We start from the raw sequence: 13487 nt of genomic DNA, 5'->3' as shown, positions 1-13487 counted from the left end.
GGACAGTCGTGTGGTAGGGGGCGGACAGGAGGAGGCTCCGCGTTGAGAGACACTCACACATTGTTGCCAACTCGAGGATCGGCGAGAACGTTACATGTGACTTTTTATTCCAGTGTCCCGGTAAGATTCAACCGTTCGAATGTTGCTTGAATGTCGCGTACACCTGCCAGTGAATTACACTGACTGCGGTGAATTCATTACGTTAAGTTGCACAGCACCCCCATGGAGGTGGCTACAAAAGGTTCACCCAAAATACTATCCAGATTTATTTTTTTTTTAACTGGTTTTGTTTGCAACACGATTTGGACAGACAAATTGGCTTGAGTTATTTGTTATGAGTCACTAATTGTGGACGGAGGACGAGCAGCGTGATGACGAACTTGTTAGCAAACGTTTACGCCCTCACGTCATCGGCGTTGTCATTTTTTTTTTTATTGTAGTAACATTTTTATTGATGCACAGGCAGGTGTGTTTAGTAGTTATTAAAAATGTGAGCATTCTCCCTTTAAACGTCTCCATTTGTATGTATGAAATGAGCATTGAGACATTAAATGTAAGTAGCATTGTAATGAGTGTGTATTCACATTGCTAACCTTTAGCAATTTACGTCATACAGAACATTTGTTGTATTTATGTTGGATCATAAAAATAATCATTTATCTTTTGTGCATTCTTCCTCAGATTACCATTGAACATTATAAGTCATCAGCGATATTTTTCCATTATATCCAGGAGGAGGAAGAGTCGCATGAGTCACTTGGTCAAAGCGCAGCATCTTAAAGGATCACAGCATCTCAGAGCTGATGGCGTTTGCTGTGACTCAACCGCAGTGGGTGCAGACTTGAACCATGGCTGACTATACTGCCGGACCCTCACTGTGTTCTGGTGATCTGGAGAGAAGGAATAGTTTAAACGGACACTCCTGAGATTGTGCCTCTTCCTCAGCTGTCATCTGAGCTTCTCTGCTACCTGTACAGCAGACCGGTCATGGGTCCCCTATGGGTGCTGTCGGTGTCCATGTTGACAGTGTGCGTCGCCATTCCCATGGACGCGGCGGCGGGGAGCCACAGCCTGTTTACCTGTGAGCCCATCATGCTGCGTATGTGCCAGGGGCTACCCTACAACACCACCTTCATGCCCAATGTGCTCAACCACTACGACCAGCAAACCGCCGCTCTTGCCATGGAGGTACGCTACAATATTTTAAAAATGGAATTGTACAATATTATTTCTGAATGATGAATCGGGATTAATGACAAAATTCAAGCATATGCGGGAGGCTAATTTTTATCAATGATATACAAATGTCAATCTTTATCATCAGTCTTGTGAAAATAGTTTAATTATTTTTTACGGAACAAGAAAAGATATTGAAAAATAATACTAAATTTGCAAAACTGATAATGTTTGCTATTTATGTAAAAATAGGCTTCATATTACATTTAGCGATTTAAAAAAAAATTGCTTTATTTGTTAAATTAATTTTGAGTTTCAGCCTCAAACAGGCGTAAACACATTTTTTTATTCTATACATCAATTTTATATGAATACATACATACATACATTCAATTTTCTACGCTGCACTATTTTTATTAAATCTATAATAAAAAAAACATAAAAGGTGAGTTGACATGGACTCGTCGTTAATTAGTCAAAATAAGCGGGTTTGCGTCTCAATTTGTGACTCAAAATCTACATTTTATGTCAGATAAACACATTGAAAAGCAAAACTAAAATTTAAATGTTTTCAAGATTTTCCAACAATTCAAATGAAGACATATTAACACTTGTTAATGTGATGCAACGTGCTTGTCACTGATGCAATTGAAGCAAGCTAGCTAGCAACGCATTTCGGCTGACCAGCTAGTACGGATAAACACCTTAACCATTGCCTCCATGGTGGTGATTAAGCTACAACATTATGACAAGTATCGTTCTCATAAAGAGATGCTGATGAGTAATTAACAGTAAGATTTCTTTTGTCCATCATATGAAAGAATTTTGATGTTTATTTTTTTTAGATGAATTGAATTCAAAGCAAAGCAGTGATATTCAAACAAATTTTTTCAAATAAAATTACCTTTAGTGAAGTATAAAATAATAGTAAATATGTAATCCTCATATTTCGACCAAAATACTAAAAGTGGTGGTGAAGGTAGATATGGTCTTCATCGAGGCTTGTTGCCTTTAACACGGTATCAAAATGATAGCCTACTTTCGTCTGGAGCCTGGAGTGATTACAAAAACAATAAGAAAATTAATACTTAATATTAGCCCCCAAGGGCAGCGGAAACAGTGCATTATTAAACGTATGTAGTCCCTAAAATAGTTGATGGTGTTACACTTAGAGTACGTTCCTTGTGAACCATGTTAAAATCAAGCGGCATTTTGAACGCCATTTTAAGCCGTTTGCTGTTTCACAGGGTCCTAACATACAATATGTGCTTGCTTTCAGTTTGTTTCCATCAATGGATTAGAGCTGGAAAATCCACAATTTATTGTTTTCTTTATCCTTGGGATAATCCGTACATTTCACAGCCATACCACAATCAAGGAGCAGATGCATTCCCTCATTAAATAAATCCCATATTTGATATATTGTTGGCTGATCCTGCTGGAAGCAGCAACTACTGACCCCAAACAATGACAGACCCCGTCCCGGTGTCACCTCTGTTTATTTCAGTTGATCTATTCCGAGTATTTTGATCCCTTAGGCTTGCTTTCCTTTCCTAATGTCACCCCCTTGACCCTGTGCCAGCACATCGCAGCAGTGGTGTTGAAATGTCGCCGGCCATCTGTGCGCCCGCTCCACCTCGACTTGCTCACTCTGGCTACATTGTCCAAGCCAGGACAGAAAAGTAAAATCCAGAGTTATGTAACTAGAACTCGGTTCGCGTGGCTCTCGGGCACTGTTTCGCACGCTGTGCTTTTATCTGCCCTCACCACTGAAAATAATGATAATCTCTTTTACTTTGTTGTCTGGATTAGTTTTTTTTTTTTTTTTTTTGAAAATCGCATGTCTTCAAGAAAAAAAACAAGTGTCGTTGATTCGAGTACCGATCGCAGTGTGTGGTAGGACTGTGAACAGCGAGAGCACGTCCGCCTTTGACGGTGTTCACTTTGATTGGTCATGGATCCACAATTAAGTCTCTTTTAGAGGCCAATAATGCTGGTTGCGTCCAAAAGAAAAAACCCGCAGAGACTAAATGAGTTCCAAATCACGAGAACCGTTGCCCCGTTCAGCTCTTGTTTAGTGGATAACTCGCCCTAGATCCAGTTCATGGGAGAATTCAAAGCCTTTAAGATGTTCAAGGCAGGCAAATGAGAATTGACAGATGATTTTAAAAGGAATTAAGTTCCTTGAATAGTCAAGACAATGATGATGAATGCCGTGCACCGTGAAGAAAGTGGGAGTTGGACTGGAACCAACGCCTGTCGTACTTTTTTCGAGACCCATTTAAGTGCTGCTCCGTTTCCGGGGTCTTGGCTGGCGTATTTTATTCTTTAGGTTCATGACATGTAGATCCTCAGACATTTATTCTAGAATTGCTTAGGGAAACCCCGGAATTGTTTTTCACAAATTTGTGTTGTGTTCAAAGTAACAGAATTTTTCATTTTTGGTATTCCTAGCTCTTCGCTCAACCCCTTCACCGTTGACCGGAGAATGACCTCACAGCCAAAGTGGGGCGGCGCCCCCAGGGCTGGGAATTGGTTATTTCTGGGCCACAATTATACTGTATCGAAGTCTCCCAAGATAAGTGGGAGCGTGGCGGATTTGACTGGCATTTAAAAAAAAAAAAAGAAAAAAGCTGGGTAAAATCCCTCCTTTGGAGAAGGATGAATATGGACCAGCGTGGCTTCATCACAGCGAATCAACAGATGGCCTTACTGTACAATAAGCTCCCAGCTCATTGCTGGATGATAATAAGCGATTCATTTTTTTTTTTTTTTGGTAGAACGCCCCTTTACTGGTACACAAGCTTCCAGAATGTCACTTGACATGATTGATATGAAGCCCAAGCCGAGCCTTGTTTTCATGTAGAGCGAATGAAATGAAAAAAAAACCAAGTCTGACTTATTTTGTGTTGTGCACTCCACAAAATAGTGTACAGCGACACAAAGACTAGCCTGTTTTGAAACTGCTCCATCACATTTCAACCCGTGTTCATGTCCCTTTCATTGAAAGTTGACCTCCATACTCAGGTTTACAGCACGTCCAGCCAGACTGTGTCATGTTACAAGTGTTGTACGGAATAGTCCGGTTTTGAACAGATACTCCACCCACGCTGTGCCAACAGGTTTGTGAAGGAAAAGCACCGATGCGCCTTGCTAGTAAAGACGTATCGTTGCTAAACACTGGCATAGAAAAAGGTCTGGTAAATCCAAGCCAGCGTGACCTAGGCTTTAAAAGACTCTCTTGTTTTATTTAATGTCCGACAGCGTGTTTATTGGCTGCTGACTGAATGAGAAGCTCATCCAGAGAGCAAGGCGCTACTTCTGTGAGCGTTTGTAACACGGACGTTACACACTGTGGCAGGGTCAAACTCTTTCTTAGCGGTGAATGACACGGCCCGACTTAGTCGACCCATCCCTCTGCTCTCTCACCCCCCCCCCCCCCCCCCCATCTCTTTTGTCCTTCCCCTCCCCCTACGCAGGGCTCACCCGTTGCCCAGGAAACTGTCCCAATTGTGCTATTAACAAAGAGACTGGAGGCTTTCTTGCCTCCCGGGAGGTGGTCCCCTCCGCCCCGCACCCTGACCTCCTCGAACCTTGCTTCCCCACCCCACACACCAGTAGTGCATCAGTCGTTGCCATGACGCTAAGGTTTTAAATTTGAAGAATGGAATGGGGTGATGGGAGGCACTGACGGAATAGAATTTGTTTTGTTTTTTTGGTGAAAGATCAGATCAGCACTGACCATTCGGCCGCCATGATCATCAGTCACAGCTGCCGTCATTAAAAACAAATTGCTTTCGCGTTAACAAAAACATATGCCGCCATATTTGAATGCACTTTATAGGATTAGATAGTATTAATAATTGATAGAACTCTGATCTTAATCATATTCAAATATGCAGCATCAGCAGCAAATGACTCAAGGGTGAATCTAAGGTCAAGGCTGGTTCTTTTCAGTGTGCCACACAAGTTTAGTTTCACTTAAAAAAAAAAAAAAAAGCAGAAATGCAATCATTGTACCCAATTTTCAGCCTCAAACTGATTTAAAATGAATCACAATTTCAATCCTCGTCACAACATTTAGGCTTTTGCTTCTCTTTCTGTCTGTCTGTCCATCTGTAATCTGGATTATGCGAGGAAGGTCTGATTGTCTTTGAATTAAGTGAATGCGTGTCATCTTGTGCGGCTAAACATGTTTTTAAATACTCATTACAGACGATAAAATCACCATCAGCCCAAAAACATGAACTGACTAACTGGTTAGCACATCCGCCTCACAGTTCAGAGGCGCCGGGTTCGATTCTAGTCCCGTTCCAAGCTTACCGCCCAAAGACTGCTGAGATAAGCTTCGGCACGCCCGCGACTTTCGTGAGACTGAAGTGGTTAGTATGCCATCACCTGTGCAAGTCGACATGGTGCTTGCTTCTTACATGCTTTGATAATTGGACCAGTGGTTGGCCAGCTGTTTCCAGTGTAGCCATTAACATTCAATTCCCTCAGGCTTCTCTTGGATGGATTGATGATAGTAGTCGCTTGGGGCTCTACGGGCCATATGTCTCATCTACCAGAAGCTTCGGCCCGCCTCACGCCAGCCGGCCCTGCTTGGTGACTGTCGGCTCTTGTAATAAAATGCCTGTCGGCGTAGTGAAGAGGTGGAGGAGGGGAGCTGTGGAACTTTGAATAGTGAAGGGGGTTAAAAATAGAGAATGATGGTGGGAGAGGAAGAATATAACACTAGCTTTTTTTTATGCACATCATCAGGTCTTGTGTGTTTAACCATTGCGGTGTTATAAATGTTGCCTCATTTGAACTATGTCAGTAGCCCGCAGTAATCAAAACCATCCGAAAGATTAAAATGCAAGACCTGGAATCATTCTAATCCTTTCACATAAATGCCTCACATGTGGTTGCAGTCCAACTAGATACCATGAGTCAATTTCGGAAATGGAATTAGGGCAGGAATATATTTCCAAACAATGCTATGGATACGGTTTTGCTTCATCTGGAGTAGATTTGTCAATTAAAGTTTGGCATTTATTTTTATTGTATTATAATAAAAACACCCTTGAGTTGTAATTGGGTTTCAGTTAATCTGGGTCAGAAAATTGGGCAAATGTCTAAGTGGCTGAATGTTTAATTTGTTTTTGGGCACAGTCACAGCTCCTCCCCTAATAGCCTCCCCTCGAACAAATACAAATAAATTACCCCCCTGCCTCCCCCCACCCCCTCTGTCCCGGCCTGCCACTGTCTGTCATACTAGCTTTGCATTTGGGGTGGGAGGGTTGCATGCCTCAGGATTTGGGTGTTGTCTGGAAGCCTTTTAGCATTATGGTGCACCTAAAAGCATTATAGAACTAGTTCTGGATGATCTACTTTTTTTTTTTTTTTGGTGACAGCAAACTAATAGAAACAAAATCAACTGCAAGATGTGGTTGATGGACGATCAGTTCCACACTTTGAGCAAATTGAACAAATGCGCTAATGGTTATTAGTCTCATCCGTTGTTACAGTCCTAATTTGTGATGATGGGTGTGAGTGAGTGTGATCATGTACAGTACTGTACTTCCGTTGTTACTTTTGCTTGTGTGTACACAGAGTGCCTCATTGTGTCAGTCAGTCACAGCATGGTCCTCCTAGATACACAAAGGCCCTGTCAGCAGCACTACGTGTATGCGGAATTGTGTGTGTGTGTGTGTGTGTGTGTGTGTTGAGCTCGGCTTCCCCCTCTGGAGGTTGGCGAGAAGGAAGACGGATGCTTGGGGTGCGAGGTGGGTGGGGGGGGGGGGGGGATAGAGGATTATTGAGACAGGGCCAGTGTTGTTTTTACACACTCATCAACTTCAACTGTCAGACGACATGCTCCGTTGCCCCCTTTGTGCTTCTTTGGCCCACATTTCATAGCAGCATAAACACTTAAAACACACTTCCTGTGTCTTTTGTAACCCCCTCTCCTCTCTCCTCCCCTGCAGCCCTTCCATCCTATGGTCAACTTGCAATGCTCTCCCGAGCTCCGGATGTTTCTGTGCGCCCTCTACGCGCCCGTGTGCACCGAGTACGGCCGAATGACCCTCCCCTGCCGTCGCCTGTGTCTACAGGCCAAAAGCGATTGCTACAAACTCATGGACATGTTTGGTGTCGGCTGGCCTGAGGAGATGGACTGCAATAGGTTGGCGTCCGAACCCAAAACAAAAAAGAATGGATTGCAATTGAATTAAATTGTAATGTTGCATGAGATTGTCAGTGAGTCTCATACATCATCTTGTCACCTGCCAGGTTTCCAGACTGCGACGAGCCCTACCCCCGTCCCGTCGACCTCCTGTCCAGCGCAGAGACGACAGAGCCCACCATCCCCGTCCAGAGAGACTATGGATTCTGGTGCCCCCGAGAACTCAAAATAGACCCGGATCTCGGCTATTCCTTCATGGGGGTCCGCGACTGCTCGCCTCCTTGCCCCAACATGTACTTCACTCGCACGGAGCTGACCTTCGCCCGCTACTTCATCGGCGTGGTGTCCATCGTTTGCCTCTCCGCCACCCTCTTCACCTTCCTGACTTTCCTCATCGACGTGTCTCGCTTTCGTTACCCGGAGCGGCCCATTATTTTCTACGCTGTGTGCTACATGATGGTGTCGCTCATGTTCTTCCTTGGTTTCCTGTTGGAGGACAAGGTGGCTTGTAACGCGGCCATTCCTGGGAGGTTTCGGGCTTCCACCGTGACTCAAGGCTCTCATAATAAGGTGAGCCTGCCATGTTTCCACCAAACGAAATCCTGTCCACACATAATGGAGATGCTGGTCAACAGATTTCATCTTTGTATTTTTTGCAGGCCTGCACTCTTCTCTTCATGGTGCTGTACTTCTTCACCATGGCCGGCAGCGTCTGGTGGGTCATCCTCACCATCACTTGGTTCCTGGCCGCCGTTCCCAAGTGGGGCAGTGAGGCCATTGAGAAAAAGGCGCTCCTCTTCCACGCCTGCGCTTGGGGCATCCCCGGCGTGCTCACCGTCAGCCTGCTCGCCATGAACAAGATTGAGGGAGACGGTGTTAGCGGCGTTTGCTTCGTGGGTCTCTACAACTTGCCGGCACTGCGCTGGTTCTTGCTGGCTCCGCTGGGAGTGGACGTGGTGGTGAGTAAACCTCGCAGTGATGAGCAAATGTCATCGCGTTAGCAAACAACTGACAAAGAGCTGTCCCTTCATTCGTCAGGTGGGCGTGGCATTGCTGCTGGCTGGAATCGCAGCTCTGAACCGCGTCCGCATGGAGATCCCCCTGGAGAAGGAGAACCAGGAGAAGCTGGTCAAGTTTATGATTCGGATCGGCGTGTTCTCTGTCCTCTACCTGGCGCCTCTGCTGACCGTTCTGGCCTGCTACCTCTACGAGAACAGCCATCGGACAGTGTGGGAGACAACATGGGTCCAGGAGAAGTGTCGCGACTACCACATCCCCTGTCCTTATCAGGTGACGACGATAAAAGAGTAGATACAGTGACATGGTGGGCTAGATGCTAATCTGCTGTGTAATCTGGGAGTTTACTGTAGTTAAAAAGAACAGCACTGTAATCCAGAGTGTTTGTTTGCGTACGGGTTAAAGTCGACTAACATCATTACAGTTGCACACGCCCAACCCCCCCCCAGTTCATCGTCTTCGTGAAAATGACACGCAGAGTTAGACTCTCAGCCTCTTTCTATATTTATCTTTTATATAAACTTGTCTCCAGGCTAGGATTTCCGATGGCATCTCTTGTGTGATGACACATACGCACACACACATCCACACAATTTGAAATGGGATGGAGGAAGCTGTTTCAGCTCAATGTATTATCCTGGCCTCTCTGCTTAGTCCACTTTTTGTATTTTGATTTCAACTGTGTGTGTGCGCTCAAGAGAAAAAGGAAATTTCTAATATATTAATGATAACATTAATCTAAATCATAATTGCAGTAAATAATATTGAAATAAAATTCAGACAGTCTTGTTATAGATCTAGTACAAAGTAATTGTGAAATAAATATTAAATGAGGTATTTATTTATTTATTTTTTATGAACGCCCATCCTCCTTTTCTCATGTGTCATGACTCCGTGTGTGCACGCGTGTATGTTGTCCCCAGTTGGAGCAGAGCAGTCATCCCGACCTGTCCCTCTTCTTGATCAAGTACGTGATGATGCTGATCGTGGGGATCCCATCCGTGTTCTGGGTGGGCAGCAAGAAGACCTGTTTCGAGTGGGCCAGCTTCTTCCATGGCAAGAAACGCAAAGAGTACGTCAACGTTGCAATGTAGACTTCCTAGCACTCACACATACACACCTTTCACACTCATCACAAAGGATGTGTGTTGTTGTGTTTTTGGCAGGATTTACACCGGCTGGTTCAAGTGACGTAATTGTTCTTTAGAATATCAGATATCAACAGATTAGAATCAGGCTTCTAATAAACAGATAGGCAGTCGATGTCGTGTAGTGACGGGCTGCACAATTTGGATCTGAAGTAGGAACATACTTGACTTAATCCACCTCTTCAGATGGCAACAATAGAAACTATCAGTACTACACACAAGCAATTGTGCTTTGTAAAACTTGACATTCTGTTTTTTTAATTGTAACATGACAGCAAAAAAACAACAACAATTAAATCAAACTAAAATAATCAAAGAAAAATTCAAGATTAAATCAAAATAATTAATTTTAAAAAACACAAAGGGTTAGTTACATAAGCGTGTTGATCGCGAGTGTATTGGATGTGTGTGTGTGTGTGTGTGTGTGTGTGTGTGTCAGGTTGTGTGATATGTTGGTCTCGTCTTTCAATTTTTTTGTGGTTTTTTTTGAGGCATCTTATTTTTAAAGTAGGTCCTTGTCCATACCCCCCACCCAAGAGTGTTGAGCCCGTCTCCCAGCAACTTGTCCACTCACCCGTCTCTCCTCTCCTACCTCACCCCTCATTTGTCCACCTTTCCACTGTCCCTCCCTACCTCCCTGCGCCTCACCCCTCCCCTCGTCCCTCCACCTCATCCCCCTGCAGCGCCATGGTCGACAGCCGGCAGATACCGCGAGAGCCCGACTTCACCCGATTGCTCCTGAGGGACTGCCAGGCGCCCGTGGCCAGGAAGTCACGTGGCACGTCCACACAGGGCACGTCCACGCATGCGTCCTCCACCCACCTGGCCATGCTGGACGAGCCTCCCAGTGGCAGCACCAGCCGGGCGGGCTCGCTCTGTAGCGGCCGCTCCAAGTTGAGCAGCTTCCACGGCAGCCTGCGCCGCTCCCGAGACTGCGGGTAAGCTTTCCACCAACCTGCATTTAGCTGAGCATTTATTCCATATTTTTTTTTAAATAAGATAACAACTTTCCATACTTTTCTTCTTTCTTCACATCCACCAGATACACGGCCTCCGGCTTCCGATCGTCCGACGACCGCGCCCCTTACGGCAGCATGCCCCACCTCGACGACCCGTCCCAAACGAGACACTTGAGCGCCAATCGGCTTGACGGCCTGTCACGGCATGGCTCCGCCCACTTGCTGGACATCCAGTCACGACACGGCAGCGCCAGGGACTTAAGCTGCGTCCCCCAGCCTGCCCTGGGGGTCTCGGCAAATGGCATTCATAGAGTGATGGAGGAAGACACAGCATGAAGACCACTGCATACAATATGCTCAATCTTTTTTTTTTTGTCTGCCTTATAGGTGCCAGACCTACGAACCAACACGCAGAACGGACTTGAAAATGTTTTTTGGATCCAGGTTTTTGGTGTGAACATAATGTCCAATCAGGATGAGAAATCCAAAGACTTACTGACTACTTTTTGGATGGTTTTGTATTGCACCTTTTTGAGCTCCTGGTGGTCTTTAGCTCTCACTTAGCAACGAGTTGGCCTTTTTGTGTGTTGAGCAGCAGGATGGACTGAATCCTGTTTGCTTGCTGACTGCACATTCAGGTACATTGGCCTGCTAAAATCCCATTCAGAACGTTTTTATGCTCAGTGAATGTGCTTGTTGAAAAAAATTCTTAAACAGTGTGTTTCCCCCCAAAAAGGAAAAAAAGGAAAAGTGCTGCATCCAAACTCCTGCCTTACAGTTTGAACAGCAGTACAATAGGCTTGATTTACTAAGTTAGTAAAAATGGACACACACTTGAGTATGCCAAATGCGCTAAGATGCCACACAGTTCATTTTGTGCATTGAAGAAAGACTGTATGTAAATTAATTTAGCACGCACAATGTCAAATCAAAATTGTCCAGTTGAGCTGACATATTAGTTGAAATGCCAGAAACAAAAAAAATAATCAGGAGACTACTAATTGGAATCGATGGTAACAAATTGCCGTTTTAGTAACTCATATGCAACAAATTGGAGGTTTCTGGTCAAATTTAAAACTGATTGGTTGTACTGGAGACCGGGGGTGGGTGAAGTATGCTCTGCGGGCCACATGCTTGTTTATTGTATTCATTCATTGATAATCTAACACATTTTCTCTCTTTACCTCATCGACAAATGAGTTGGCAACTAGTTCAAGTCTTCAAAAAATGAAAGGTCTCCCTTAAGCACTAAAATTTGCCCACCCCTGTGTTGACCAAACCATTATTTTCCCTGGTGGCTAAAAGATGTGCATAAGTGTACAACAATTTCTTGGTTTTGTGATTTTTCTTTTGTAAACATTTTTTAAATAAATGAAAAAAAAAAGCATGTTGTCTTGGCTGACAGACAGACAGACAGACAGACAGACAGACAGACAGACAGACAGACAGACAGACAGACAGACAGACAGACAGACATTATTAGTATTTTTTTATTTTATTTTTTTATTTTTTTACAAACTACTCTTTTGACATTTACAGACAATATTAAATGTTGAGCAAAAATGCAAATTGTAATGGACTACAAAAAAAAAAAAAATGGTACACGATGTGCATGCAAGAAAACGTCACCTCAAAGATGACGTCAATAACTTGACCTTAAAGACAATACAAAGATTCCACTAGATGGCGCCAAAAGCATACTTTACATGGGTTATGACAGTCTTTCTGACATAATATACTATTAGATTATTATTTTTAAACCAACAGAAAGAAACAAAAACCAAAACAGCTGAAACGTATTGTCATGCTCATTTTTTTTCACCATCTGTTCAGCATCTTTTTTTCTTTTTTTTTTTTTACTAAAAAAAGCCCGACTGTTAACAAAACAGGACACCTCAAATTTAACACCAATAAATTGATATCATCCACGAGAGGGCGCCAAAAGCCAACTTTACATGCTTTTTGCCAATCTTTGTGAGAAAATAATGAATCAGATTTTTCTTATTTAAAAAATGAACTGAAAAAAACCCCTGAACTTTTCAGTGTAAAGACCTAGTGTCCCAATTATTTTGTCCATATAGGTTATGTTTACTGGTGTTGCATAAATGTATTCCTATATTGCATCATCAAACTTCACATATTGAGGATGACATTCCTCAGAAACCAAATTTTGAATCAATCAAGTCAGCAAGACCAAGGTTCCATCAGCTCAAGGTTTATTTGAATGTCTGAAGAGGAATAGTGAGCAGGAACTTTGGCAACGCTGAACAAAAAAGTCTTCAGGAAGCCGATGGTAATCCTTCAAAGGCCCCTGACATCTCCACCATTATGTCACGGATATAACATTGCAAAACGCCCACTGCAGGCAACCTCACAAATAATAGGAAAGAACGTCTGATTGACCTTACAGCCTCCGAGTCCGCTGAAGGCATCAGTCAGGAGATCCGATCATGGATGGAGAAAGGCTCCGAGGATCATGGGTGCAGCAAAAAGTTAATAAGGGTCATTTCTCCATGAGCTCTGAGGAAGGGATTTATAGCTTGTCATCACTGGACTCAGAGGAGTTGCATGACAACAGCTTCATAACGGACCTGATCAAAGACATTTTTCTACCAAACACTCAGGACAGGAAAAGTCATGTCAAGAGTTGACGAGGAAATAGTACCAGAAATGATCCTGGATGGAGAAAAAGCAGATCATCTGGAAGTCTCCGATTTCCTGCCGTCGCCGGCTCATAATGTGAAAACTGAAGAGGAGGGAGTTGTTCCTGGGCGGAAGAATGATGAGAGGGGGATTACAGTGAAGAAAAGAAGGACAAACCTCAAATTGGAAACCTGATGTTGAAACAAATGACACATGCTATGAAAGCTCCCATTTCAGGTACAATTTTTTTGTGTGTGCGTTTTTCCAACGGCAAGGAAGGATTCTTTCTTCAATTTTCTGCTCTCGCTCATGACATAAGCCCATTAGAGATGGAATTGCTCCTGTTTCTGTGGATCCTGCTCTACGGCTGCCTCATCG

The 13487-nt window shown here is 43.8% G+C and overlaps 1 protein-coding gene across 2 annotated transcripts; it reads left to right on the top strand.

Moving 5' to 3' along the window:
* On the top strand, positions 1–11809 carry fzd3a (frizzled class receptor 3a). 2 transcript variants are annotated; one of them, XM_085937525.1, is made up of 9 exons: positions 1–120; positions 682–1188; positions 7146–7342; positions 7450–7912; positions 8002–8301; positions 8381–8632; positions 9283–9431; positions 10191–10445; positions 10550–11809. In XM_085937525.1, exons 2-9 carry the CDS (start codon positions 988–990, stop codon positions 10800–10802), a joined length of 2070 nt encoding a protein of 689 aa, XP_085793651.1. In that variant the 5' UTR covers positions 1–120; positions 682–987; the 3' UTR covers positions 10803–11809. The 2 variants fall into 2 exon arrangements, with proteins under 2 accessions (XP_085793651.1, XP_085793652.1); XM_085937526.1 differs by having other exon boundaries at positions 7–120; positions 733–1188.
* Positions 11810–13487: the final 1678 nt, after the last annotated feature.

This window comes from Syngnathus leptorhynchus, chromosome 18, assembly GCF_054491065.1.
Source record: "Syngnathus leptorhynchus isolate UIUO chromosome 18, UIUO_Slep, whole genome shotgun sequence".
Lineage (NCBI taxonomy): Eukaryota > Metazoa > Chordata > Actinopteri > Syngnathiformes > Syngnathidae > Syngnathus > Syngnathus leptorhynchus.
The sequence above is the reverse complement of the archived record's forward strand: the minus strand, read 5'-3'. Positions and strand labels throughout refer to the sequence as shown.

Bases quoted from the DNA above. Each gene is read 5' to 3' on its own strand.
- fzd3a (XM_085937525.1), top strand. From the start codon at position 988: ATGGGTCCCCTATGGGTGCTGTCGGTGTCCATGTTGACAGTGTGCGTC. The intron at 8,302-8,380 runs GTGAGTAAACCT...TTCATTCGTCAG, and splicing joins CGCTGGGAGTGGACGTGGTG to GTGGGCGTGGCATTGCTGCT. The intron at 8,633-9,282 runs GTGACGACGATA...TGTTGTCCCCAG, and splicing joins ACATCCCCTGTCCTTATCAG to TTGGAGCAGAGCAGTCATCC.